Consider the following 27324-nt stretch of genomic DNA (forward strand, 5'->3'; position numbering starts at 1 on the left):
CATATAAATTTGTAATTGCCGCACTCGTGTCAGACAAGTTTTTATTAATCTGCCTGTTGCTTCAGAAGTAATCACGTTTGGCATATGCCTACTTTGACCGATGATCTTTGGAGGGGAAAATTGAAACACCATCTTGGTACACTTGATCACTAACTTATTTAGTTATGAATAATTTCATAGAGTCATAGTATGCGTAATTTGCCAAAAGATTTGTATAGCTTATATTAACTCAAACGTATATATACTTTGATATTCTTCATAAGTAATAACTTGAAGAAAACAAAACAGAGATACCAAAATAGAAATTAACTATATGCAAAGAGACGCATATACATATATGTGAGTATCTATATTATTTCATCTCTGTTGCCATACATAGGCTTCATGATTTTACATTAATTTGATCAACACGTGGTGGCATAGATAGACAGAAGAGATAGAAAGATAGTGGAACAAAACACGTGCACAAGTATCCCTTCATAGAACTTCTCAACCCTCCTTTAATTTTGTTGTAGTTGATTATTGCCTTCCCTTGTTTTGTTGCCGATGTTGTTCTCGGTTTGGTCTTGTTTCTTCTCTTCAGTTCCATGAACAGGCTTCTCTTCCTTCTCCTTCTTCTCTCCAATCTCTATCTCAACAAATTCCTTTTGATTTTCATCACTCAAAGTTGTATTGGTCATGTTTTCACCATTGATGATGTTTCCTTTGTGTTCTGGCAGCTTTTGATCTTTTACAGGTGTGTTTTTTCTGTATATTCCATACAGCACCATCTGAATCGATCCAAACGTGATTCCCACTATGTTCGGAAGCTGTCCACAGAAAAATTATGACAAACAATATTATTAATGATAGAGACAATGTCACTAGTCCAACATGCTCTTTATTTGCTAAAATTGTTTTTTCGAAAAGTTTATTTAATTTGTAAACTAAATTTTTCTTGGTCTAGACAAAGACTAATAACATGTTACAATCTATCTGCTAAGACATGAAAACAATAACAATGGCTTTCATATGTACGTAGTTTATGAGGGAGACTAATTGGAGTTAGAAGTGCTTACTGTAACAAAGATATCTTTGAGGAGAATACCGTACGACAGCCACATGACTGCACTTATGGTGAGGAGGAGTGAAAGAGTGAAAGGCATGAACTCCACACTCTTTGTGCGAATAACCACTTTCTGAAATACAACAATATTAATTAATTAGCATGCATGAATATAAGAATATTAATTAGTGATTAATTAATTGTTGACAAGAGGATTAATTCAACAAATTGTAGCAAGTAATATACTTACAATGATGCTTAGAGGTGCTGCAAAAACAGCAGTAGAAAGAACAACACAAATCCATCCAAGAAGCTCCACACGGGCTGTTCGTTCTTTTGCTAGAACGTGGGTTAGAACAACAACCAAACAAATCCCCAACAAGTTGCACAAGAAAATCATCTTCAATGTGAAGCTCTGCAATAATTCCAGTCAACCATAGTATCAAATATTGTTATATGTTCATATTTCTATTTAATATTGTAAGACTTTTAACACATGTCTTCGTGCTCAAGATTGGACATCTAGAACAATTGAAGGTTCTCACCCTTGCTTTCTTGGGGCAGTAAGTGAGATAGATGGCCAAGTAAATTGTTTCTATCATGCAACCGAATGAATTGATGGTGATGATGAGCATTTCACCCGTCTTTATGTAAGCGTAGAAGATCCAAAGCATTGCGCTGAAGAGTGCAGCCACATATGGAACCGATTGGAACCCTTCAGTTGTTTTCTTCTTACAAACTCGATAGAATATCGGCCTGCAAAATTAAACATGCATGCATTATTTTAACTTGGCTGTGTATTACACGGGTTAAAATTCCAATAATATATAAATGAACAAGTTGCAATTAAAGAAAGATGTATATATATGCACTTACACAGGTGCTAGAAAGCAAAAGAAGGAGGCAATGTTACCTAAAACATTCATCACAAGAAAATTATATCAGTCTTTCATGTGTGTAAAACATAAGTATACTAGTGAAATATGATAATTCAAGTGAGCATTAATTTTTTGTGTAGAAATATATACCTAGAATCCCAACGGCAAAAATCATAGGAGTGTTGTGATGAGTCATGGTTTCACAATCTCCTTGGTTGAAAGGAGAGAAGAGAAAGTTGGAAGGGAAAGCTTGCACTAGCTTAGTATGTTCACACCCTGCCACAGAAGAAATTGGGCAGGAGATCCCTTTTATATAGGGCAGGGGATATTTCAATAGTGAATGTAATTAGCAATTACATGGACATTATGAATCTTTGAATTAATATTGACGTTACAGAAAATCCATGAACCTAACTTTGAGTGCCAACTCAGCGCATTATTGTATCTAGTTGGTGTGATGTGCAGTTCTTTTAATTAATGCTTTGGCTGTCCCTTCACATTAAGCGATTTAAGCGTGACTTACCCAAAACTATCCTCATTTTTAACACCAAATAGTATAGACATCCGGATGGAGATATTCCAAAACGATCTTTCGTTTTAAATACTCTCTTCATTTTAAAATAATTGTCTATTTAAAGAGAAAAATATTTGTGTCATAATAATTGTCCACTTAGTATTTTAATGAAGTATTAATTTATTTTTTCCATATAATATCCCCATAAGAAAAATAAATGAACAGAAATAATACATTTTAAAAAGTAAAATAAAAAAATAAATATTATGTTTTAAAAAGTTAATAAAATTAATTGATTTCCTTAATATGTGTGCATCTTTTTTAAGTAAACACTTATATTGAAACTAAAGGAGTACATTATTTATGACATGTCAATTATAAAATACCATAGTATACATTTGTATCCGATCCTTCAACACCATTTGAGGACAGATAATTATTTAACCATAGATATTACCGGTGAAGGGATTAAGGTTCAAACTTTAATAAAGAAATTAATTTACTAAACATAATTAACAACTAATATTTACTTATTAAAAAAACATAGACATATCACATATACACATGGATAGACGCACTCATGGCACTATGTATCGGAGCAAATGCCCCCACTGTTTTTTCTTAAAATTCTATAACTCTAGGACTAATATAATATTTTTTAATAGCAAATCTGTATATGATTTGCCCCCACGCTTGCTGTGAACAAAAATATTGCCCCCAGGCTTTAGATTATAAGACATTTCCAACTTTAATTTGTCTCTCGTTTCCTGTACGAAAGTAGAATCCATATATTTTAAATTTTAAATAGAGTATAATCCTGTGATCATGGCCTCACAGGCGCGTTGAAAACCAAACAGAAAATAAAAAAAACGATCATGCAAAGAACAAAGTTGTACGTGTATTTTGTCATTTCAGTTCACGCGCTGAATGTTGATATATTTATTTAACATATAGTTAGCTAACGAGTCTTGCACATATTTAATATATAATATATAACTAGATAGTGGTGACTTAAGTTATATTAAATGTAATCCAAATCCATAAAATGATGAGATTAATTATATTAAAGTATAGATCGAGTTCAAAAAAAAAGTATATTAAAGTAGACCTCTCTCAATAAATTACTATTTCTTAATATTCTTCACATGGAATAATTATTTTCAACCCTGTAACATCCACACCTGAGTTTGGAGTTAGAGAGTGAAATATTTGATAGTTAAAAACACACTTTTTTTTTTAAAGAACGCAGCTAATGTGTGTGGAGTGGGATGGGGAGACCTTAATTAACAAGTGAAAGCTAACGGAGGAAGAGAACCTCCAAGGGAGTGATGGTGCTATTTTCTAGTATAACCCTGGTGAGGTGTGAAAGTGAAATGACGGTTAATAGGTAATTAAGCACTTTGACTAAAAAGTATAATAATATATAAATGCTTATTCATAAATTATTTATGATTTAAAAAATATAAGTGATTAAAAATATAATAATATATAAGCGGGCTAAGTCATCTGTTATTTTTAAAAAGTTACTCAATCTTCTATATTCATTCGATATAAAATAAACTCAAATAAATTATTAATTCACGAGTCATTTGTTTGTCAGTTGAAAATTGGTTCTTCTTTCATTCATTTATGAATGCTAGATGAGTTCTCAGGTAATCATTTTGGATGCCAGATAGTTCCTTCCCTCCCCCGGTAGTTTCCCAACTCATGTCACGTGACCATCTCCATTATTTGATCCCCTTCCCAAAATTTCTCAAGTTTCATTTCACCTATATTTATTGCTTGTGTCGCTACATCCGCCGCCAAATACCCATTATTTGCCTCAACAGGTCACCAAATTTTCATGAGTTTTAGACCAAAACGAGACACGTGGCAAAATCATACGAGACCCATCACTGTTGCATTATTACAGGTGCACCTCTTCGTTTTAACTCCTTTTCATGATTTTGCATTATGATTGATCAGAATTTCTTTATATACTTTTGAAAGTTTTTAAAAGATATCCTAATTATCTTGTTTTTGTTAATTTTTTAAAAAGTTTATAATAAAATATTTAAATGATAACAAAATTGAACATACTCAATACTTTTTTTATTACAAATTTTAGAGTGAATTATTTTTAAATGATGTAGTAGTAGTGTAGTACTCCATTTATGCATATTTTATTATTCAACGACTGTAAAGTCGTATAGCTTTAATTTTGACTTTAATCCGTGAACAGTTGAATATTTCAAAGTCCTCCTCGTGAATAACCCCCAAGTGTCACCCTATGGACCAATTAGAAGGTACCTAGCTACCGCTTCAGTTTCTTGGTTAGAGCAAATGGGGAATTGAGACCTCTGGTCAACTTTTATTTATTCTCTCTTCATGTAAAATCTGAAATTATTAAAATGACAATTAATTTTACTAAAATATTTTTATTTAATTTTACTAATATCAAATGCAATTATTAAATTTTACATTAAATAAAAAGAATGTAGTTCATTAAGAAGAGTTATAATTAATTTTTCGATGTATAAAAAAAGAGAGTTATAATTAGTTAGTATAAAAATAATAAATGAGAGGAAATTTTTTAAATGAAAATACATACATAAAAAATTATAAATAAATATCTTGATTTAGTAAAACAACATATATTTATGAAAAAAAATCAAAAAACAATAATTTTTGTGCAAGACTTAAATATCTGCAAGTGTGTGTTTGCAAACACAATGTGAACATTGATTCACCAAACAAGAAAAAATGTGTAGTTTTGTTTTATGTTGGAACGTGTGTAAAAGTGATTGAAACGGAAAAGTTAACGCACCCTATGTAATTAGATCAACCTAGAAAACATTACTACCTGAACACGTACTAATTCAAGAATGAAATAGATTTTGTTTAGAGCATTTTTAATGCTACTTCTTAGTAGTTCTTAGAGCATCTCCAATGGTAGTATCTAATGTTAAATACATTCTTATATGAGTATCTATTACTATTGGAGTACATATTCAATTCCAACATGACAAATATTAGTATGTGAGAATAGATACTCTACACTAGACTTGAAAATTGAGCTTGTATTTATTACAAGCACTTACAATTAATATAATTAGATTATAAATATATATATATAGTCAGAAACTTTTAAGAGTTATTGGGTTGGAGTAAAAAGTTAGTAAAATAATGTAGATCAGTGTAGATATTTTAGTCAGTATGATGGATGTAGATGCTCTTAGCATTATTCATGTGGGCTCGTACAGCCACATGTGTTTAAGTAATTTTTTTTTGCAGATTTTGCTCCAACCATGAGTTCTTAATTCTTAGTTCTTAACACTATTCATTCAGTGCTACAATATCATTATATTAATATTTTTTATTTTCATATAATTTTGATTTAAATTTGAATGTTAATTACAAACTTAAATTAAATGAATAAGAGAGAAAAAATTAATTTTTTATGCTAAAAACACAAAAAATAAAACTTCTTATATAAGAACCTAGTTTTTATTTTTAATAACTAAAAACTCCACGTCAGTGGTTAAGAACTCACTTCTTAGTTCTTAATTCAAAGATAAGAACTAAGAACCTTGCATTGAAGATGCTCTTATAGCATGTAAATGAATTTATAATGAGTCGAACCAATAGCTGAAAAATTATTAATGCTCTAAACAATAGAAAAAAATTTAGAAAAAAATTATTATGGCCATATATTATAGTAGGTAAATACTACCAACCACAATTGTATCATACCTGAGTAACGTGGACGAATAGGATTTGCTTTGACTGTAAACTTTGACTTCTTTATTTTTCTTTTTAAAAATTAACGAAAAACAAAAAAAAAAGATTTGTATTAATTATGTTATGGTCCTAACATTTTTGTAATTTCATTAAGTGGTAACCCAATTTCATGAAACTTATTTTTTGTGTGTTTTAGGGTTTTCACATTTAGGAAAAGAGATTAAGCTTCATCTTAACCCATAAATTCATCCTTCATCCTCATTTTTCTCATCAACATCTACCTTACCAAAGTTAAAACCTCATTTAACCTTCCATAATCCAGATTTGAAAAAAAGAAAGACAAAAAATATGAACACCAAAACCCAACCACAACACAGATCTGAAAAAGAGAAATCAGAATCCGAAAATTTTTACCATGGAAAAAGGAAGCAACGCTCTCTCTCAAGCACGCTCCATGTTAGGGTGTCAGAGGTTGAATCCCCACCGCTCAACGACCACCTCCCCACCAATCCTCTTCCACCTTCTCCAGATTGCACTCAGAGGTTGAATCCCCACCACCGCCTAGCGACCTCGACCCTAAAAGCTTGACCCATATCCTTTGCAGATAGAGATCTTGACCCACGTCGAAAACCCAGCTCTCCGGCCTTCTCACCCTCGTGATCACCGGTGCAATTATGCTCCTCTTCACCAGCATCACCTTCGCTGAAAGCGTTCTCGCCCTGATCTTCTTCTCACCGTTGATCGTCGTTTTCAGCTCGATTTGGGTCTTGGCCGCCACGTTCCTCTTCCTCCTCATGGCGGGCGAGGCTTTTTCAGATCTATGTCGATCTGCGGCGTTGACGAGGGTTGGGAGGAGTTGGTTCAGGGTGAGAGAGTGTTCGACGTCAATCCATTTGGAATTGAAGAGAGAGTGTTATTTTGGATCCGGGTTGAAGGTGCTCTTTTGGACAATGAAGATCAATTTTTGGGGTTTTTCCAGATATGTTAACTATCGATTTCTGTTTTTGGTGAAATTGAAGTTGAAGGTGTGGGGGTTGAAGGTGTTATTTCTGGTGAAATTCTATGTTTGTTTCTGGTGGTGGTGGTGGTGGTGGTGGTGGTGGTCATTTTCAATTGATACATTAACTAAGGATTACTATGTAAATAATGAAATTTATAATAGCCTTTATTTGATAGAAAAAACAATAAGAGAAAATGCTCAATTTATTATACTCTGGATTTATTTAATTGGTACACATTAACTCATATATCATACCCAAACTAAGTGTTGTGGTATGGTAGCTAGCACCATTAACCTCTTATACGTGTAATTGAACTTTTCGGTGGTAGCTTCCGAATATATATGCATACTATTAAATTTTTGATGTATACATGTATGTTTTTCAAATTGATCAAAATTTCAACATATATTTACATGATACAATATTTTGAATTATGAAAGAAATGCATATGATTTAAAAATCATAAAAGTTATTTGTACGAACCAAATTTTATCGTTAATTATATGTCTAAATATAAATAATAGTATGTGGACTATATTTAAATAACAGTACTATATAAAAGGGAAAGTACATTGAAATAAATAAAAAAATTATATACCCTGTACAAAATTTATGTCATGATATACATATTGGTCTCATATTTGGGAAGCCAACGGCAACGAGTAGTGCTCATGTACATGCACGTGTGATCAATATCTTTTGTCACGCTTTTCATTTATATAACGTATGGTAACAATAACACGTGTGCGTGGCGACCTAGCGACTAAAAGCCACTATTAATTATTAAAAAAGGGTTAAATAACGTTTTGATATTCTATAATAAATAATAGTACCTTAAGTTTGGAAACATTCATTCGTGAATTAAAATTTGAACTTCGAGCAGTCCTTACTGTTTGAGAAATTCTCTAATTTTAGTTTAATAAGAAGTGGTGGTCCGGTAAACCACATGACTTTACCGGTCCAACTTGTAATTGCCACTTAGTTTCACCAAGCTTGTCGATGTTATGTTAATAGTGAGTTAGTGATAAATGTCACCGGATCGCCACTACCTACAAGGATCAAAACCAATAGTTTCTCAAACGATAAGGACAAAGTTCAAACTTAATTTATTCTGGAGAGAAACAATTTTCAAACTTAATTACCATATTATACAACGATCAAAACCTTATTTAATCCTAAAAAAATCAACCCGGATAATTAAAAGTGCTCTTTACTTTAGAAAAATTAAATTAGTGTATTCAATTAAATATAAAGATGAGAAATTTGTTTTCTGAAAAATTAATTAATCTTTCTACTAGTTGAACACATAAATCAATTAATTATTTCTGAATCTTAATTTTTGTTTAAAATATAATATTAAATTATTAATTAATAATAGTTTTAGAGACTTTTTTTTAGTCAATAGTTTTAGAGACTTTTTTTTAGTCAATAGTTTTAGAGACTTTTTTTTTTGGTCAATCTAGTTTTAGAGACTTCGAAATTGTATTGATTTTACTTTTTTCTTGGGCCGCCCCGGAGTGGGCCTATATAATCCATATCGATGGGGTTTAATTTGGCTGCTTGTAGAGAGGCACACAAAAAGGAACAATAAACGAGACGTCAAAAAATATATTTTGGTGAAATCATGATTTGGTGGTGATTGCTTTTATCATTTAGTGCTTAGATTGCATATTTTCTAATTCACACACGAATTTTGATTCTTGACAACTTGTGATAAAGCACTAAAGAACCCCAAGAGAAAAGGGTTCTAATTTTGATTCTATGTGGCCCCATGATCAACTGACTAAATTATTTACCCTAATATAAATTTATACATGTATAGTATAACATGTGGATGATAACTAATACTAATAATTACGAATAGAGTCTGATATCTATCTAGTGTTTATTTGATTTTCAGTTAAAAAGTTCGTTTAAAACAATGAAATTTGATATCACAATTTCCAATGCATATTTAGCCAACGAAATACACTTATTGGGTTGAGTGCATGTGCTTTCACATTCACTCAACTGAAAACCAAACAGGCTCCTAATCTCTTGAGTATGTTAGGCTTATTTATGTTTGTGAAAAATACTTTGTCGTCTTGTCATTTTGAGTATAATTTCAACGCTCTTTCATCGTCGATTAATTAAATTCATGTGGACTCTAAAAATATTGATCTTTCATTCTAATTTAGCCATACCCACTTTATTTAATTAATCAACGAGAAAGAGTTTTTAAAAAGAGCACTAATTCTTCTATTTCATTATTTTGTGTGGCTAAAAATTGCAAAAGACAGTAGGCAACCTACTGTCCTTTAAAAATTAAGAGAATCTGTTTTTTCCCCCTTTAATATGTCATATTATCTGATAAAATAAAATTTTTCATTTTACTACCAGTTAGTCCTCATTATTTTAAAAAATAAACTGAAAGATACTGTAAACTATATTTTTTTATAAGAGTATCAGAGGAGCGCTCCAATAAATTTGCTCATTTTTATAATAATCAACTTAAATTTATTTGAGAAATTTCCAAAGCCACATATATATTTAGGTATTTCTATAATTCATGTGAGTTTACAAGGTAGTGCTAGGCTAGCTTCAACCTGAAGCCTATCTGTGTTTCCACAATGATGGGGGATGAATGGACCTACCCGCCCTCCAGACACGGCATGATCACATGAAGCTCCTCATCATAATATTCATGATCTGAAATGTCAAGTGTGGAAATGAAATGAAATGGCTTTCACTGAATTAAATGCTTCCTTAATTAATTCACTTCATTCATTGATATATGAACATGACTCAACGAGCTACACTTTACATCCTTGATTCCTTGTCCGTCTGAATAATTGGAAGCCATGCATGCATGTATATATCCTGGCCACACAACTGGTGCCACTAGCACATTTCCTCGTGTCACCATTCATCATCAACATTCTCTTCTATCCCTCCATCGTACGTGGACTTATACAAAATATTATTTGTGTGGTCATTTAGCTCTTGCTTTCTTTTTTTTACTCTAAGAGTGTGTGTTTGAATAACGTTTTTTTTAGAATTAATCATAAAATCAGTTAATCGTTTTTTTATAAGCAAAAAAAAAATCAGTTGATCGTGAATGAGAAATAATGCATGATATTCCTACACTTCATTGATGTATTGTGTATCTTATTAATTTGACGTAACTACCTAATAATGTGAAAACAAACTAACTACCCTTTACACAACTAACTGATAATAACAAATCTCATCATTAAAAGTGAATTTATTAGAAGAACGACATATCATTTTATATAATTTTAGGACAACCCTACTCTTTATATACTTTAGATGACTTTTCTGTTTAAGAGTATTTTTATGATTGAAACGGGCATGACCCTACACCATGACACTTTTAGTCATGAGCGAATGAGCACACATTGACATTGATTAATATGTGTAAATGTGTAATAATGTGAATGATTTGTATACACTAAATGAAAAACCGACACCGATTAGTATTTACTGCAAAAGCTGTATCGTTTTTTACATTTCCATTAATAACTAAATAATCAAATTAAATCCCTTTAGTTCAAGGACATCTAAGTGGTATCATTTGGTATTTTAATTTGGTCCTAGTTGTGAAGGTTGAAAACTAAGAGGAGGCTTCATGTGAACCTCCTCATACAAATCTCCATGAAGAAGGGGCAAAATTAATGCCTCTTTAATATAATAGATTGGGCTGGATATATAAAGGGTAGAACTCCAATATTGAGGTATGCTCACTTTCTATCCTTGAGAATTGGTTTGAATCCCTCTGATTTTATACTTGCTCTTCATGGTTTTATTTATAAACAAAATCCAAAAGAAAAAATTGGTACCAATATAATTGATGAAAGTATAAAATTTGATACAAATCCACGAAGAACATTTATTTTTTCATTTAACAGTATATGCATGTTCTTGGTTTTCAATTGATTCATTCTTTTTTTAATTGACTTTGTTATTTTATGGAATTGGATGAAAACACATTCACAATATCACCTACCTTCAGTATGTATATGTTTTTGCTCAATAACTAGTAAGTTACCCGTGCAGTTGCACGGGTCACGGTCGTCTACCGCGATCGATTTTACTTAACAATTTTTATTTAAAATAAAAAATATAAATTAAAATTTTTGAGATAAAGCAATTGTAATATATGTGAGTCTGAAAAGTTACTTAATATTTAAATTTAAAGGTTTGATTAAGTTTATGGGAAATTTATGGTGCGCCAATATTTTTTGAGTTTTATTATTACTAATTTCTATGTAATATAAAAAATTATTAAGTAAGATTTTTAAAAGTTATTAATTTTGTTAGCATAGACATTTTCCCCGTTGATTGATGAAATTATGTATTTAAAAAATAATGTAAATTATGGTAAAATTATTTATGTATTCATTGAAAAAAATAAAGAAATAACTAATCTCTATATAATATTAAAATTCATTATTTAAGAATTTTTTAAAATATATAAATTTAGTAGCATATATATTTTTCCCGTTGATTCATGAAATTATTTATTTAAACATTATAAGATAAATTATTTAAATATATCTTAAATAATTTATCATTTATTAGTTAACCAAAATAGTTCAATATAAATCAAAATATTTAGTAAAAAACGAAAAAAATATTTTTATTTTAAAAGTTAATGTAAATTAACTCTGTAAAAGAAGATATAAATAATCTCTATATAATATAAAAATTCATTATGTAAGAATTTATAAAAAAATATAATTCTTGTTAGCATGAACATTTTCCCCGTTGATTTATGAGATTATTTATTTAAACCTTCAAAAATAATTTCGTTAAATAATTTATTCGTTAACAAATACTTTAAAAAATAATAAAATTATTTAGTAAAGTTAAAAATAATTTATCGTAAAAGGTATTTTAAATTAAGTATGTATAAATGTATATTTTTTTTGAGAATAAAAATTTATATATATATATATATTGCTAGAAAAGCTGGGAAATCCTTTACAAAGGATAAGATAGGAGGTCAACCCAATCAAAAAAGTGGAAACAACACCTCCGAGGTGTATGTAATATAAATATTCATTGTGTAAGAATTATTTTTAAAAATTATTAGCAAGGACATGTTCCCCGTTGATCAATAAAATTATTTATTTAAACATTGAAGGATAATTTATTTAAATAATTTATTAGTTAGCCAAAATAATTTAAATTGTAATGAAATTGTTATTTAAACTTTGAAAAAATAATTTTATAATAAAACTTAGTGTAAATTAACTATGTATAAAGGAAGATATGTCAATCCATATATAATATAAAAATCCATTATGTAAGAATTTTTAAAAATTTATTATTTTAGTTAGCATTGATATTTTTCCCGTTAACTAATGAATTTTTTTTAAAACTGAAATTATATACTTAAACATTGAAGAATAATTTATTTAAATGATTTATTAGTTAACCAAAATAATTTATTAGTATAGTAGTTTTTTTTAAGAAATCCTATTTGTATCGCACACTTAAGTTGATCAAATAAAATTTTGAAGTAATTCTATGTTTATTTGAGATTCTGGTTGGAAAATTTTATATTTAAAAATTTAATAATAAACCATATAAGAATCGTTATTTGACAATATAACCATGTAAGTATTTTTGTTAAACTCCAGTCAGATTTTAAATATGTTATTTCTAAAAAAAGTAAGGGAGAAGAATAGCTAAAAAATGAAATTGTAAGATTAATATAAATTATAGCGACAACTAAGAACAAACATGAGAAATCCAATTATAAGTATATACTAATAATGACCAAATAGAAAGCATTCTTTGGAGTGAGCCAATATTTTCCATAAATCAATGTTGTACTTGAAGAACCATCTACTCCTATTAATGGCTCTACCATAACAGACCATTATCTTCATCATCATGCCTAACAATCTTGTTCCACATGCTCTCCTTCTTTCTGCAATAACACAATCAAACATTATAGTGAAAACTAAAATCATCTCCACAAATAGATCAACAATATGATAGTTAAACTATGAAATCCTGATTATGGAGTAGTATAACACTGATCAAAATAACTAAGAATAAGAAAGTAGCATCACAAAGTTGACATTAAAGCACAATAAGTTAGCAACTATAAAATAGAACCAATAATTAGGACGGGAAACACAACACTGGCTATAAAACAATAAAGCAAGAGCATGAACCTATTATACTCAAGGATGGTGTTTGCAATGCTATTAGGAAAAGACAAAAGAACACGAGATGCAATTAAAGGAGAAAGTTGAAAAATATAATCCAACTTTCCCTATCAAGAAAGGAAATGTGGGGCCATAATGCCAAAGAGATAGAGCACCCGGACCATTCTCATAATGTAGGAGCATTGTTACTTCATGTTTCCTCAAACAAACTTCAAGAGGTTGCATCCCAGCCCAGGTATTTACAACATTGTAATATGAACATAGTCACACTATATTCATCATTTACTATATAGAAACTCAAAGAACAATAGAAACAAAAGAATTGTCATCTCTATAACACTAAAAAAAGACTTTTGAAGCTGTCACTTGACAAAATAGAAGATAGCAGCAATGGTTTATTGCGAAAAGTGACAAATCCAAAGATATAACTAATGAAAAAGTGTTGTGAAAAAACTAATGAACAAAGAAATAAAAACAAAAAGAACAAAGAGAACTAATTCTGGATAACAGTAAATGGATATAAATGTAGATTACAAGTAGCATCTAGTACACAATATTGTTATATAGCTTGGGGGAAATCCAGCAAGAAGCATATTAGGAGGTTGTTAACCAATGAATCAGCTAGATGAAGGTAAATTAGGTTTTCCATCACATCTTTTATAAAATTAAGATCGATGATACTAAATATTGACACAAAAAAGACAAAAGAGAAAAATGACTTACCCATGTAGTCTATGGAGAAGATAAAAAAAATGAAGCAGTGAAGCCGGCCCCTGTAAAATTCGTAGAGCATAAGACAATAAGTTTTCACTAAGAGGCCTGAATTTGTTTTTAATAAGCAAACTAAGAGGCCTGAATAATTGAGGAATTAGAAAGATTAGTACAACCAACATGGCATTCCAGATTTCAGAAGCAAGCCAGATGGTACTTCCCATGACTCTTTCAAAAAGCAAGCATTCAGATGGTACTTCCCATGGCTCTTTCAAAACAGTGAGAGCAAGAGTAAAGCATTATCCATTAATATAACACAAATAAGCTCAAAGATGAAGGCTTCAAAATCTCAAAAATGCAGCATCCAATTAAGTTGCATATATCACTAAGCAATTATCAGTCAATAAGGTACTTATCCAGTTAGAGAGAACATTAGATACTACATGAGGTTAGTCATGACAACACAAAAAATCAAGTCCTAATTACCAAAATAGCAGTTCGTAACAATTGTTCCTTTTGGACCAAAGTAGCACATTGATATAAAACTGGTCCAGCAATAATCATAAACAAAAGCTAAAAAATACTAATTTATAGGCTTAGGAAAAAGAATCAAACCTTAAATCGTAGTGAAAATAGAGTGAACAAACTGAACTAATAAAGAGAGAAATTAGAAAGAAATGGAACCTCATTTTTCATCATGCTTTAGCAAGTGAAACAAATTCAGGTTAAGGAACAAAAAGAAATAAAAACAAACAAAGATAACTGATTGCGGAAAAAAGAGATATAATTGTAGATTCCAAGTAGATTCCAAGTAGCGTCTTGAACTTGCTTACCTACTATAGTGCGTGAGGATGATCTAGCAAGAAGCAGGTAGCCAGAGGTTTTCAAGCAATGAATTAGATACATGAAGGAACATTAGGTTTTTCATCACTTCTTTTTTTGGAATAAATCTGTGCTGCCAAATTTTGACACTAAAAACTGAAATGAAAAGAAAATACAACATTCAGTTAAAGACACCCAAGTCATAGTCACTTGTGGTAGACTGACTTTTGACTTCAAGATGAGTTTGTCCTAAGAACACATCTAAATCAAGGGGTTCACCATTTGCACACTAAAAGGATGCAAATATTCGTAGAGGGAGCAAATAACAATGCACCAACAAAATCAAACCAATTTAAGTATTAATATAAATAGCAATGAAAGCTTCTGAAAGGTGTCAGAAAAACTTTGACCATTAAAATTAAGACCTGCTAAAAAAAAACACAGCTATTAGAACCAAAGCAATCTGACCAGCAAGATCAATACCTGCCATTGAAAAACATATATAGCTTTAGAACAAAACCAAAATTTTAAAAATAAAAATAAATCTTCAAAATACAGCGACCTAACCTGCAAGGACTTGCCATATATCACAGTCTTCCATATTTTTTGAACAGTTCTCTGCCTGCAATGAGTCATACCAATCCAACATCTGACAAAAAGAGTTCAATTGATACTGTGCATTACCTAAGACAAGTTGAAATTTAGAAATAAAAATACCTCTAAGAAATTGTCCCTCCTGCAAGTAAAGGAAAACGACATTAAGCAAAATAAGCAGAGTAAACATCAGTAACAATATAGTAACCGGAAAGGGGAAGAAAAAAGAGATCGTGCGACAGAGAAGATTCAGCATGACAGAGTTTAGGGAGAAGGAAGAGAGAAGCATATTTTCAAACTAATTTGATGTGTGAAAGCATTTGATGATGGTTTTGGGGGAAGATGAAACACTCGGTTAAGTTTAACCAATAGAGCTCAGGAAGAGAAGGGAAAAAAATAAAATAAAATAAAAACTGAGCAAATGGTTTGAGGAGAAGAAGAAACACTGCTTTAGGAAGAGAAGAGACTAAAAAATTAAAGGTGGAGAGAAGAAGATGATTTTGAGTTGAATCTGAAATTTTAAAAACAGAGGAGAGAAGGTGCGTTTTTGTTCTGCAAATGAGTGTTGGAAAAGGAAACAAATATTATTTTTTAACATTTCTCTTTCCAATTGATATGACTTTTGCAGAGTTCTTTTTAATGTCAAGTTTTTGAAATGGTTTTAAAACAACAAAAGGAATTGGACTGAAAATAGAGCGGGAACTTCAGAGGAAAAAGAAAAAAGTTTTAGTAAAAGAGAAAAAAGGAAAACGTGACACGTGGCCCAGGAGGGGTTTCTTTTCTTAGAGTATATTGATATCACATATTCACACGCTATATACCTGACAATAAGTTTTCTCATTGAGGCCTTTAGCTGTTTTTTTTTTGTCAAGGGAATGAAGTTCAATGTGGCCTCTTTTTGTTTTTGGTCCTTTGTGGCCTCTAAGTTAGAAAAGAATACCTTGATCACTAGGCTATTTTCATGGGCTTAAAGAGGATTGCATATTTGGAAATTACTTTTTCACACCCCAAAATTAATATACAGAAGTATAATTTTTTTTTTACTTCTGAAAACATAAACTAAACAAAAGTTTAAGTTCAAACCGAATGACATAAGTGAACAAATTCACATGAAATGCAATGTTGTCTAAATTATGACCTGTATAAAAAAATGCACCAAGAATGTAATTTTTTTACCCTATTAATTAATTAAATTAAAAAACGTATTGTCCCTGTCAACGCATCATTCCGACCATTTAATCATGGATTATAATTGTATTAATTAGATCACACAAGTACTAAAAAAATATATAAAATCTTGTCGATCAAATAGTTTTTGATCCAAATTTAAACAACTAGTCATAAAATTTAATTGGTATATGTTGGTTGGGGATTGGTGGCAACGTCAGTGATTAGAGGACTTTTCAGAAGTGGAAAAGGAATTCCAGTGACAGCATTAGATGATGTTACAAAATGTAAGAGTAATGACACGTGGACACCTCATTTTCTAAATACTTCATTTACACCTATTTTTATTTTTATCTTTCTTTTCTTATTATCTATCATATCTCATACTTTTTCTCTCTTACTTTTTCTTTTCTTCCTATCTCTTTCCTCATTCCATCTCTTTCCACCTCTCTTAGAGGTGTGAGGTGTGAAAGAATCATTATTGAAAATGTAATCAAGAAAGGTCGTTAGATCATATATAGATGATGGTAATATAATATATAGTGCCAACGTTAGCTAGATAACGGTGGTTGTGATGGTGATGAAAGGTTCCCAATAGAGAATAACATTCTCATTGCAAGTAAAGATGGTTGTGTATGAAATTGATAATGAATTTTGGTTGTGTATGTAACATATGTATATTTTAATTTGTTAATGTATTTTGAACGGTGGATTTTTAAAATCTAAGATAAAAAATTATTGTAACATTAACAATAAAATTTCTTCTATATTTTTTGGTTTTGATCATCAAACTATTGTTGGTGATTTTAGTATTATCAATGAATTTTAGTAGTAATGTGATTTATTGTAGGCCGATGCGATTATGCGTTAAGCTCGGAAACGAGTTAGGGTAGTGCGGAGTGCACGCTTGTTGAGTCAACGCATAATTGACCGCGATTAGGAGTCATTGGCCTCAGTTTCAAATACACAGAAAAACAAAAACCGATTGCTCTTTACATTCCTAGTCTGTTCTCATTTGCCTGAAGCAGATTGTTCTTGAAGAATTATCTCAACAAGGATTTCGTGAACCCAGACAAGAATATGGTCGAAATACTTTGTTCGAAAAGTATACGAACACGATTCTTTCAAGTTTTCCAGGATTATCATACCCAGTTTCTAACAACTATTTCCATAGCGAATGATCATAAGATGAAATTTTGTCTCACAGTTAACGCACCACTAGTAGGAATTGGCTCTACAGAGTTTTAATTTCCATCCCTAGGCATTTTTTTCCATGGTAATTACTAATAATTTTTTTAGTATTTCCACAAAATACAAAAAATATAATTACAAATATTTTTATCTCTATAAAATATATTTATCCCTAGGCTGAGAGTTCGGTTCTTACATAATTTTCATTTGAGGTTAAAAGTACATAATTTCATAATATTAGAATTTTTAAATATTTTTATTGATTCTTATATAGTATTACTCAAATTTGATCCATGCATTATGAGCTTTTTAGTTGTAATTAGTATAAAAAGTTCTTATAGTTACATAAATTTTAATGTGATAGCTTTTATCATTTTAAATGTTTTAGCCCATCAATATTTTGTTAGCTTACATATTTGAATTTTAAAATATAGTACTAACATTTGAATTTTAAAATATAGTAACATGAATACTTATTAATTTTGAAAATATATTTATGTGTTTTCAAGTGACTTGATTAGTCATATGCGTTGTGCTAAGTGCGCTAACTTCTTGCGGCCTGCGTGTTAATCATTCTTCATATTTAAATCCCAAACCAAAAGCATTTAAATAGTCAATGATCAAAATTCAACTAGCAAAGTCAAAGAGATTTATTACATGTAAAATGTATAGAAATTAATAAAACTATATTTTAATTAGTTTTCCACAAAATACCTTTTACTAAAAACAATCAACTATTAATCAAATTGCCTATAAAATAAACCATTAATCAAATTTCCACTACTACTAAATTAAGTTTCAAAAAAACACTACTACTAAATTAGGATTAATGGAAATTTACCATAAACATTTGCTAAGACTTAAGACTACATTGAATAGTCAAACAAAACAAACCATGGAATGAGAGTAATAACTTCTCTTACCAATTTTATATTTTTAAATTAATGAAAACAAAAAAAGCATTTATTTGTCATTAAACAATTATAAAAGAGGAGAGAGAAACGCCGCCTTGTGAGTTTTGACCAGCGAAGCAATGAAATGCAAATGGGGGGTGGTTGTGGTTGTTGTTGTTGTTGTTGATTCAGTCTTAATTAATTTCCCCATTACTACTTTCATTCTCTTCTTCCTCCGGTGAATGCAATGCCGCCGCAACCGCAACCACAACCACCGCCGTCTAATTCAGATTCCGACGCTTCTTCCTTGATCAGAACTTACCGCGCCTGGAAAGGCCATAACGTAAGTTCAAATTCTCATCGTTTTCATCACTTTTCACTTCGTTGAATTTTACGGCGTTTTGATTTTTCGAGTTCAATTTCGAGTTCTGTCAATAGCAAAATTGCTTAAATTCTTAGCTGGAACATGAGTAATATTGTTGATGCTGATGCAGAGAGAGCTTCTCTGCCAGTTATGCTTCCTCCTTTTCCGTTATCTGAGGATGCCGCAATTAGCTTGTGCTGTTTTGTTCTGATCAATAAATTTCGTAACATTCCTTCCAAAAATAGTCAAATACCATCAAAGCTACCATGTATGCTACCAATTTTATCAAATCAAATTTTCAATTGAATTATATTAGGGAATTATAGCTAGGTTTTCTTTAATCTGCACTATTAGTTGTAAATTAGCAAGTTCTTGAAACTAATCAAGTGCATCATTCTATTTGTTGATTAATGTGTTGGTTTGTTGTGTTGGTATTGTGATTTAAATTTTTCAGGTATTTTTGCTTCGAGGGAGGCTTATATTTGGACCCGATGTGAAATCGATATTTATTTCGCTATTTCTTATTATTACCCCTGTTGCTGTGTTCTGCGCTTTTGTGGCAAGGAAACTGGTAGATGACTTTCCTCATCACTCCGGATGGTCGATACTGGTCATAGTTATTGCTCACACGCTGTTTGTAAGTTCAATTTTGTTTTAGAATCTGTCCTCATTTGTTGATTGATGAAAACATGGCTCCTATTGAATTGATGCGTCGTGTTCTCTTGTTGTATGTGAAGGGCTGTCACTATCTTTCTTCAAGTTACAGCTGTTAGAACTTAGAAGCTTAGAGGTTCCTTCATGGACCTAACACAGTGCCAGAATTTTGTGTTATTTTTATATTATAATGTAGATATTTACTCTAATTAAAGGCATGTTGACCTAGGTCTCTTGATCGCTTAGTTTCACCATACTTTCGTTGAACTGAAATGCTGAATTAAGACTGCAATTTCCTTAAGGATGTCCAAACAGCATATTCTATCAAGCCCTTACATTCTAAATCCAAGAGTTCTCTTTATCACTGCGATAGGTTTTGGGCTTGAGCATGTTTGGATTTGATTATTTTTGGTGAACTATTTGTCTTTCCCCCAAAAATTATTGTACAAAACTTTTGATCATAAGTATTTTGTACACAACATAAGCTTATCCCTATATAGTACATGTTAACTTTCAGTGCCTTATAATTCTTTCACTTTCTTATCACTGAATAATCCTGCTAAGGAATTAAGAATGTGACTTGTCTTCTAAGCCACCCAAGGAGATATAATCTTTAGCCACCCAAAGAGACAATATTTCACTGTATGAATTAATTTTATAAAGATTATATCTGGATTCTGCAAAAATTCCAACCTGTTTTCATATACTTAATTTGAAAACATGCTGCTAGCTCGTATATTGCACAAATTTAAATTTAGGACTGTTTTTTTATTTATTTGAGAAGGAATGGGAGGTGCTAGTATAGTGGAGAAAAATATCATAGGTACTGATTAATATTAGTCAGCTATAAAGATCTTGTGTACTGCTATTTTAATAGTCCACTGAATAAGCTTTACAAACTGTAGCATTTAGTTTTCATTCTTAAACTTCTCATAGTTGAATAAAGCCATCATCATTTGTGTGCAACTCTGATACATTAATGAAAACCATCACCAATCCCTACTCAAAATAAGATGACAATGATAGTTAATATAGGAATTTTCAAATTTCCGCATAGATTACTTTTTCATTGGTTAGCTAGATGCGTTACAGCATTATGTTTCTCATTCACCACTGTGCTTCTAAGTCTTGAAATGTATTCACAGGTTCTGATCGCTCTTCTCCTGACTTCAGGAAGAGATCCAGGCATAGTACCTCGTAATGCACATCCTCCGCAGCCAGATGACCATGATGCTGCTGCCAATATCAACAATGGACTAAGTCCACGGGGACGTTTACCACGGACGAAGGATGTCATTGTCAATGGCATCACTGTGAAAATCAAATATTGTGATACTTGCATGCTCTATAGACCCCTCCGTTGTTCTCATTGTTCTGTATGTGATAACTGCGTGGAGCGATTTGATCACCACTGCCCATGGGTGGGGCAGTGTATTGGATTGGTAATGGCTTTTCTTTCATATCCTTACATTGATTACATTGATGGGACCAATGAACACCGTCTCGGTCATTTGAATATTAAGTTTTTGGTTTCCATATAATTTGTTAACTTTCCTTTGTCTCACAATCCTGCTATTTGATGAAAATATCTTCTTGGTCCCCAAACAGTCAAAATCAATTTTACTGGGACTTTTGAACTCTTAGTTTAGAACACTGATCATAGTCTTAAATACATATTTTTTAATCTCTGCCAGAAAAAAATAATTAATGACTTTTTTTCATGCCTATTGGTATTTTTTCTGCTTTCATGTCAAGTATCACTTACAATGGGACATGCAGGAGGACAAACTTTTTCAAAAAATGTACTTGTATTAGATATGAATATGATAATGAAGTTGATATCTTTTTGCCCCTCCTCTTGTATGTACTGGCTGCAGCGAAATTACCGGTTCTACTACATATTTGTCTTCTCTGCAACTCTTCTTTGCTTATATATACATGGCTTTTGCTGGGTCTACATCACGAGGATCAAGAACTCGGAGGAAATATCAATTTGGAAAGCAATGACCAAAACTCCTGCATCTATTGTTCTAATAATCTACAGTTTCGTTTGTGTCTGGTTTGTTGGAGGCCTCACTGCTTTCCACACGTATCTCATCAGCACTAACCAGGTTTGAATTTTCGTTCACCTCATAATCATGTTGTGGCGCATTGCATTCTTAGTTTGGTTTTCTTACACTTGTTAATGAAAAATCATTTTGTTTTATGAGCAGTCTACTTATGAAAACTTTAGATACCGGTACGATCGACAAGTCAACCCATACAACAGAGGGATAGTTAACAACTTCAAAGAAGTGTTCTGCACTAGAATTCCTCCATCTAAGAACAAATTCAGGTCCAAGATTCCAAAGGAGCTACCAGATGCATCTCAAGGAGTTGGTGCTCGGACCCTGAGTCCTCTGATGAGAAAATCCACAGGGAACATGGAATTAGTAGGGAGGAGAGTTTATATTGATGAGCCTAACGATGATGATACCAGAGATGTGTTTAGCAATGAGGAACATAGCAGCAAGGATAGTGGGGAGAGACAAGATATTTGGTATCTTCACCAAAAATCAGACATAATTCCTGAAGTCCATGACAGAGTACATGAAGTTGGGGAATCAAATTGTGCTGCTAGTGAAAGTAGTAGTGGGCCTAATGGGAACACAACTACATAGTGCATACTGCATAGTCTCAGCATGTCAGAATATATTAAAAGTTCAGACGAGTAACAATGGGCAAAAGAAAGTTTTTTTTTTTTTTTTTTTTTTTAATTTTTTGGGTTAAAGTTCGATTTGATAGGGAAGTAATGCTTGTGTTTTTTACCTTTGTTAATTCTGGAGCGTGGTTGGATTTTGCTTCACCGATTCTAAGATCGTCTTATGGGGAATGTGGTGATGAATTTGTGTACAGCAGAAGAAAAAAAGAATTTATAGAAAATTATTGAATCTGTACATCGCACCTTCTATATTTTCATTTGCTTTTCCTTTGTTCCCGAAGGATAGCTCAAGTAGTAAGAACTGATGGACACATGAGTTGGGGAGGGGTAAGTTCATGGGTTTGTAATTTATCTTTTACGATGTACTAAAACAAAATTGTTTTTCATTTATCTTGTTCTTTAGAAAATTCCATAGCTGGCGGCTGCTATTGATGCGTTTTTGTGATAAAATGTGGGTTAAGTGTGAATATAACTCACCATACTTTTTGCGCACATTTAAAATTTCTTCTATAATTGATTCTAGAATAAAATCAATTTTGTAACCTTAACTAATTATGAAGAGAAACCGAACTAATTTCGGAAATAGAAAAATAGATTCAAAGGTATTTTAATAAGCTAACACTTGACCAAAAAATTACTTAACCATTCATGCGATTCAAAGGGGCTGTCACAACTCACAAGTTAAATTGGTTAGTGGTTGTGCATTATACTATTTAAAATTTATCTTTGAAGAGCTTTACTTTTTTAAAATAGCATAATCTATAGGAATTAGGTGTTCGGCAAGTGAAAAAAAAAACAATCAGGCCTCACAAATTTTCTTGATGATTATGTACATGTGAATTTTTAGATTTCATAATTATAAAGACCTTGAATAATATAACGACAGTGTATTTTTAAGTGCTAAGATGGCAGCATAGCAGCCGAAAACCCATTAAATAACTTGAAATTAAGACCCGTCCATCTCCCACACTTCACAGTCACACAGATAAACATTGCAGAGATGCCAAAAAGCAGATAAATATTTGAGAAGATAAAAATTAATTCTCAAGATTCTTAAACAAGATACTAAGGTTAATGATTAGGCAAAGTGTAATTTACATCAGGCCATGTCTAAATGGAAATCACATTGATAACCTTCTATCTTCACTGCATACTCTTAAACCTTTCCATGATAAGCATGCTCATCTCAATGTAACGCTTTGCACAGTTTGAAAGACAAGTAGCTTCACCAGAACTGAGCTTACTCCCAGGTGTGCCAGTGATGCATTTGTCCCAGCATGTGCTTGTCAGTTTTGCCAACATTTCATTAACCATTGCCATTTGCTGTCCTTGCTGCATTTGGAGAACAAGGTAAAAACATTACCATTTTAGTCAGGCATCAATGGAACTTCTACTTTTTAAAAAACAGTAAATGTGTAGGATTGATCACATAAAAGTATTTCATGGGAGGAAAAAGTGCCTACAAAGAATGTAGTGTCTACTCATAAGTGGCACACCTAGAAGCATCAACTTCACCTACAAGGCTACAAGTGCTAATGATTGCGGTATCAGCCCATCACATTACACTTAAAAATATGATAATAAAGCTAGTTAGAACTGCTAAATCTTACACCAAAATAGATGTCAGTAAGTCACCAACTTGACATGTACACTATCTAATTAACAATCTAAAATCATAGAAATGACACCTTAACTCATAAGTGCTGGTTTTCTTTTATACATACCCAATCCACACATCACGACACAGTGTCTAATTGCACTCTCACTCATTCTGCTTATTTTAACCCCATCCCCTCAAATGTTTGTATTTTTAGCATATATCTTCAATCCAAACAATAATTGGTTTGAAGTGTAACCAATTGAAGGTATATATATAAACAACATTCACAGAAAAAAATACCCAAGCCAAAGTCACGATATATAAGCAAACAACATTCACTATCATACACACTTAATCCATATCAAGTTTGACTGCTCGGATTCAAAGCTAAAACCACTCTTTTGACTGAGTTTGAATTCACAAAAGAAAACCAAAACTACTGGATTCCACAACTTCCATTCACATAGATACCAGCCTAATACACTGTTCCAAGATACATGTTCCAAACTACCCATGTACTATTCAATTTCAATATTTACCTAAGACTCTCAAACTAAGCATTAGATAAAGCAACGAATTTGAACCCACAAAAAATCGTGAACAAAGTTGTGATCTTTCAACAATTTTTGTGCAATAAACACAAAAGGGGGAAACAAATTAGACTAAAATTCCACATATCAATCTAGCACCATAACAAACAGCATAAACTCTATGACTTACAGATAAGAATTGCTCCATGTCAGGAGAATCCATCTGTGAAAAGTCCATGGCGATTGGAGAGAGAGAGAGAGAGAGAGAGAGGATTCTTCGGCAGTGAATAATCGAAGCGAATTGTAAGAAAACCAAAAACCCTAAACCCTAGTAGGAGATGAAGACAGTGTTTCTGTGAGAACTTGGGTTGCTTTTTGCACACGAAGCTAAGAGTCACTGTTTGGGCCAATTATGTTTACATGAGAATTGGCCCACCTTATTTGGGCCCAGGAAAAGAATTTTAGTAAACAATGGACCATAAAATCCAGTTTCGGCCTACTGGATTGGGACGAGCCGGAAGATCGATGTTGAGCTGATGCTTCTACCACGGGTGGCATGGTTCTTCGCGGCAATCTCTTTTAGACATCTTGCGTTATTGAATAGGTCAAATTGCACGACCCCAATATCCAACACTTGTAGCCACGTGGTTAGCGGCGGTTACACAATATACTAGAATTTGTATGCATACAATGGCCAATTGCCGCAAGATACCTCTTGCTTACCTGAATGCTGAAAATATTAATGAATTCATGATTTCCCTCTAATTCTTAGTTTATAGTCTCCGAAGTTGCGTAAACACATACATTTATTTCCTCACTTGAATATAATTAAACTTTCAAGTGATATATAAATATGTTTATAAATAGATTCTGAAAATTAAGCTATGAATGATGGTGATATACTAATTAATTGATGTTGAAAACCATTGACAAAGTTTCTTATGCATTAAGCATAGCCAACTTTCCTTTGTGCTGCTTTTTCTTGGTAAACAAAAAGCGCTGCTGACTTTGGCAAAGAATTTATGAGCCTTGAAAATAATGCGGTGTGAAAGAAAGGATTGTTTAGTTGGAGAGGCTCCACACACATAAATGAATATCAGCGAGCTAGGATGGGAAACATAGTTAAAATGGAAACGATACATTGTTTTGTTCAGATGCATTATATAAAAAAATAAAGAGTAGTGAGTCCCATGTGTATAAGAACTACAAGACACTCGTTTAAAGGATAATACACTCACAAGTCACAAAAGGGAAACTTTTGTTTTTGTTGTTCTAACTAAAGCAGTTGAGATTTGTGTATTAGGAGTCATAGCCACACCTACCGTTTATTGCGGTTTCTGACGATCATGAATTGTAGTTTTGGTTTATAAACTCGGTAGTTTGTGGAGGTTAAAAATTGGAAAATAAATTTCTTTCCATTGAGAATCGCTATATTTATGTTGTCATCAAATCCCAAGGCATTCAATCAAAGATTGACCAACTTAAATTTCAAGACACGTCTATCGTTCAATTTTAGTGAAAAATATAAGCTGACTAATCTTAATTGTATGGTCAAAATACTTTAAATGCGTTGATGTAAATATCTCCAACTGCAAATAATCCAAATTTTAGAAACAATCACAATTTATAACAATCTTCTGTGTCAGGAGGTTCACCAAACTTTAGAGTAATTAAGCAACTACTAACTTTCAAAAAAAAAAAGCAACTACTAACTGGGGATTCAAACACGAAAATATGTGCAAGTTGGACTTTTATTAATTTTCTTTTCAATTTCTTAGTGAGAGTGAATGTTTCAAAATCTAATTTACTTTTACAATATTAGAAATTTTGATGCCTATAGTTAACCACAAAAGCTAGCTCAAGAGTTGAGGTTTGCACTATTTTTATAAACGTCCAGGACTGAACAACCTGGAATGTGGGATCGACAACAACGAGTGACCCAATAATGAGAGGTCTCCACAACAAACAACAACTGGATCTAGGATAGGCTCTGATACCATATTAGAAATTGGGAGGCCTATACTCAACCACAAAAGCTAGTTCAAGAGTTGAGGTTTGCACTACCTTTATAAAGACTATCTATGCTCTATCTCTAGCCAATGTGGGACTTCTAACAGACAAGGTAAGCTCTTTAAATCAACATGATCTTCTTGGTGAAGGAAAGTACCAACACTTTTTTTATGGGGGGTACAATACCATGTTTGATCGTGATTTTGCTTTTTAGTGAAAAACATGGACCTTTGTTGATTTTCATTTCTTTCATTTATCCAATTCATTTCTCAGTATGCTTTAGAAACAAAAGAACGAACCAAAATTAAAAGTTGCATGCCGAACTAAATAGTGGTACATAAATATATTAAAGAACAAAGAATCCTCAAGTCTTTAGAAAGATTTGCTGCATGACAGAAAGTGAATCTGAGTCATCTATGCATTAATAATTCGGATTCACAAATAAAGAGGAGAACAAAAGCCTATATCATATTATCATATATAGCTCATTTCTATTGCAAATCCACTCGGAAAACTTTAAATTCGGTTAATTTAGAATAAAATTTAAAGAGGCAAATCAAAGGATCACAATGGGTTGGTCAATTCTTAATTTAAGAAACTTTAATTTCAAACCCACGTAGAAAAATAAAGCTTAGGACGTCACAATAACATGCAAGACTTCCCTATAAAAATACAAAACCCTTAGGTGAAGCTCTTTCGATCACAATAGTGAAAATAACTATAATAGATTTATGGGTTAAATATGTT

At 31.8% G+C, this 27324-nt stretch overlaps 4 protein-coding genes across 9 annotated transcripts; 1 reads left to right on the forward strand and 3 right to left on the reverse strand.

Annotated features, from left to right (window-relative positions):
- Positions 1-291: 291 nt before the first annotated feature.
- On the reverse strand, positions 292-2226 carry LOC130712062 (bidirectional sugar transporter N3-like). Its single transcript, XM_057561893.1, has 6 exons — positions 2074-2226; positions 1922-1958; positions 1591-1801; positions 1296-1460; positions 1059-1178; positions 292-809 (listed from the first exon to the last, which is right to left on the reverse strand). Exons 1-6 carry the CDS (start codon positions 2117-2119, stop codon positions 501-503), a joined length of 888 nt encoding a protein of 295 aa, XP_057417876.1. The 5' UTR covers positions 2120-2226; the 3' UTR covers positions 292-500.
- Positions 2227-12852: 10626 nt separating this feature from the next.
- Positions 12853-16234, reverse strand: LOC130710000 (uncharacterized). Of its 6 annotated transcripts, none has more exons than XR_009010252.1 (6): positions 15591-16234; positions 15441-15522; positions 14885-15356; positions 14228-14319; positions 14064-14113; positions 12853-13096 (listed from the first exon to the last, which is right to left on the reverse strand). XR_009010252.1 is itself a non-coding variant. In XM_057559152.1 (5 exons), exons 2-5 carry the CDS (start codon positions 14955-14957, stop codon positions 12933-12935), a joined length of 375 nt encoding a protein of 124 aa, XP_057415135.1. In that variant the 5' UTR covers positions 14958-15356; positions 15441-16234; the 3' UTR covers positions 12853-12932. The 6 variants fall into 6 exon arrangements, 3 of the variants coding, with proteins under 3 accessions (XP_057415135.1, XP_057415136.1, XP_057415137.1); XR_009010251.1 differs by having other exon boundaries at positions 14885-15029; positions 15299-15356; positions 15441-16234; XR_009010250.1 differs by having other exon boundaries at positions 14885-15029; positions 15441-16234.
- Positions 16235-18839: 2605 nt separating this feature from the next.
- Positions 18840-22827, forward strand: LOC130711577 (probable protein S-acyltransferase 7). Its single transcript, XM_057561255.1, has 5 exons — positions 18840-19061; positions 19537-19719; positions 20882-21178; positions 21614-21847; positions 21950-22827. Exons 1-5 carry the CDS (start codon positions 18966-18968, stop codon positions 22394-22396), a joined length of 1257 nt encoding a protein of 418 aa, XP_057417238.1. The 5' UTR covers positions 18840-18965; the 3' UTR covers positions 22397-22827.
- Positions 22828-23438: 611 nt separating this feature from the next.
- On the reverse strand, positions 23439-24944 carry LOC130711578 (mitochondrial import inner membrane translocase subunit TIM8-like). The gene is made up of 2 exons (XM_057561256.1): positions 24758-24944; positions 23439-23769 (listed from the first exon to the last, which is right to left on the reverse strand). Exons 1-2 carry the CDS (start codon positions 24803-24805, stop codon positions 23581-23583), a joined length of 237 nt encoding a protein of 78 aa, XP_057417239.1. The 5' UTR covers positions 24806-24944; the 3' UTR covers positions 23439-23580.
- Between the last annotated feature and the right edge of the window lie 2380 nt (positions 24945-27324).

This window comes from Lotus japonicus, chromosome 4 (assembly GCF_012489685.1).
Source record: "Lotus japonicus ecotype B-129 chromosome 4, LjGifu_v1.2".
Taxonomy (NCBI): Eukaryota; Viridiplantae; Streptophyta; class Magnoliopsida; order Fabales; family Fabaceae; genus Lotus; species Lotus japonicus.

Bases quoted from the DNA above. Each gene is read 5' to 3' on its own strand.
- LOC130712062 (XM_057561893.1), bottom strand. From the start codon at position 2,119: ATGACTCATCACAACACTCCTATGATTTTTGCCGTTGGGATTCTAG. The intron at 1,802-1,921 runs GTAAGTGCATAT...TTAATTTTGCAG, and splicing joins TTTTGCTTTCTAGCACCTGT to GCCGATATTCTATCGAGTTT. The intron at 810-1,058 runs GTAAGCACTTCT...TTCTGTGGACAG, and splicing joins TCAAAGATATCTTTGTTACA to CTTCCGAACATAGTGGGAAT.
- LOC130711578 (XM_057561256.1), bottom strand. From the start codon at position 24,805: ATGGACTTTTCACAGATGGATTCTCCTGACATGGAGCAATTCTTATCT. The intron at 23,770-24,757 runs GTAAGTCATAGA...CTCCAAATGCAG, and splicing joins ACATGGAGCAATTCTTATCT to CAAGGACAGCAAATGGCAAT.
- LOC130711577 (XM_057561255.1), top strand. From the start codon at position 18,966: ATGCCGCCGCAACCGCAACCACAACCACCGCCGTCTAATTCAGATTCC. The intron at 19,062-19,536 runs GTAAGTTCAAAT...TAAATTTTTCAG, and splicing joins GCGCCTGGAAAGGCCATAAC to GTATTTTTGCTTCGAGGGAG. The intron at 21,179-21,613 runs GTAATGGCTTTT...TACTGGCTGCAG, and splicing joins TGGGGCAGTGTATTGGATTG to CGAAATTACCGGTTCTACTA.
- LOC130710000 (XM_057559152.1), bottom strand. From the start codon at position 14,957: ATGTATCTAATTCATTGCTTGAAAACCTCTGGCTACCTGCTTCTTGCT. The intron at 14,320-14,884 runs GTAAGCAAGTTC...CTGTTTTGAAAG, and splicing joins ATCCTCACGCACTATAGTAG to AGCCATGGGAAGTACCATCT. The intron at 14,114-14,231 runs GTTGGTTGTACT...CGAATTTTACAG, and splicing joins TCTGAAATCTGGAATGCCAT to GGGCCGGCTTCACTGCTTCA.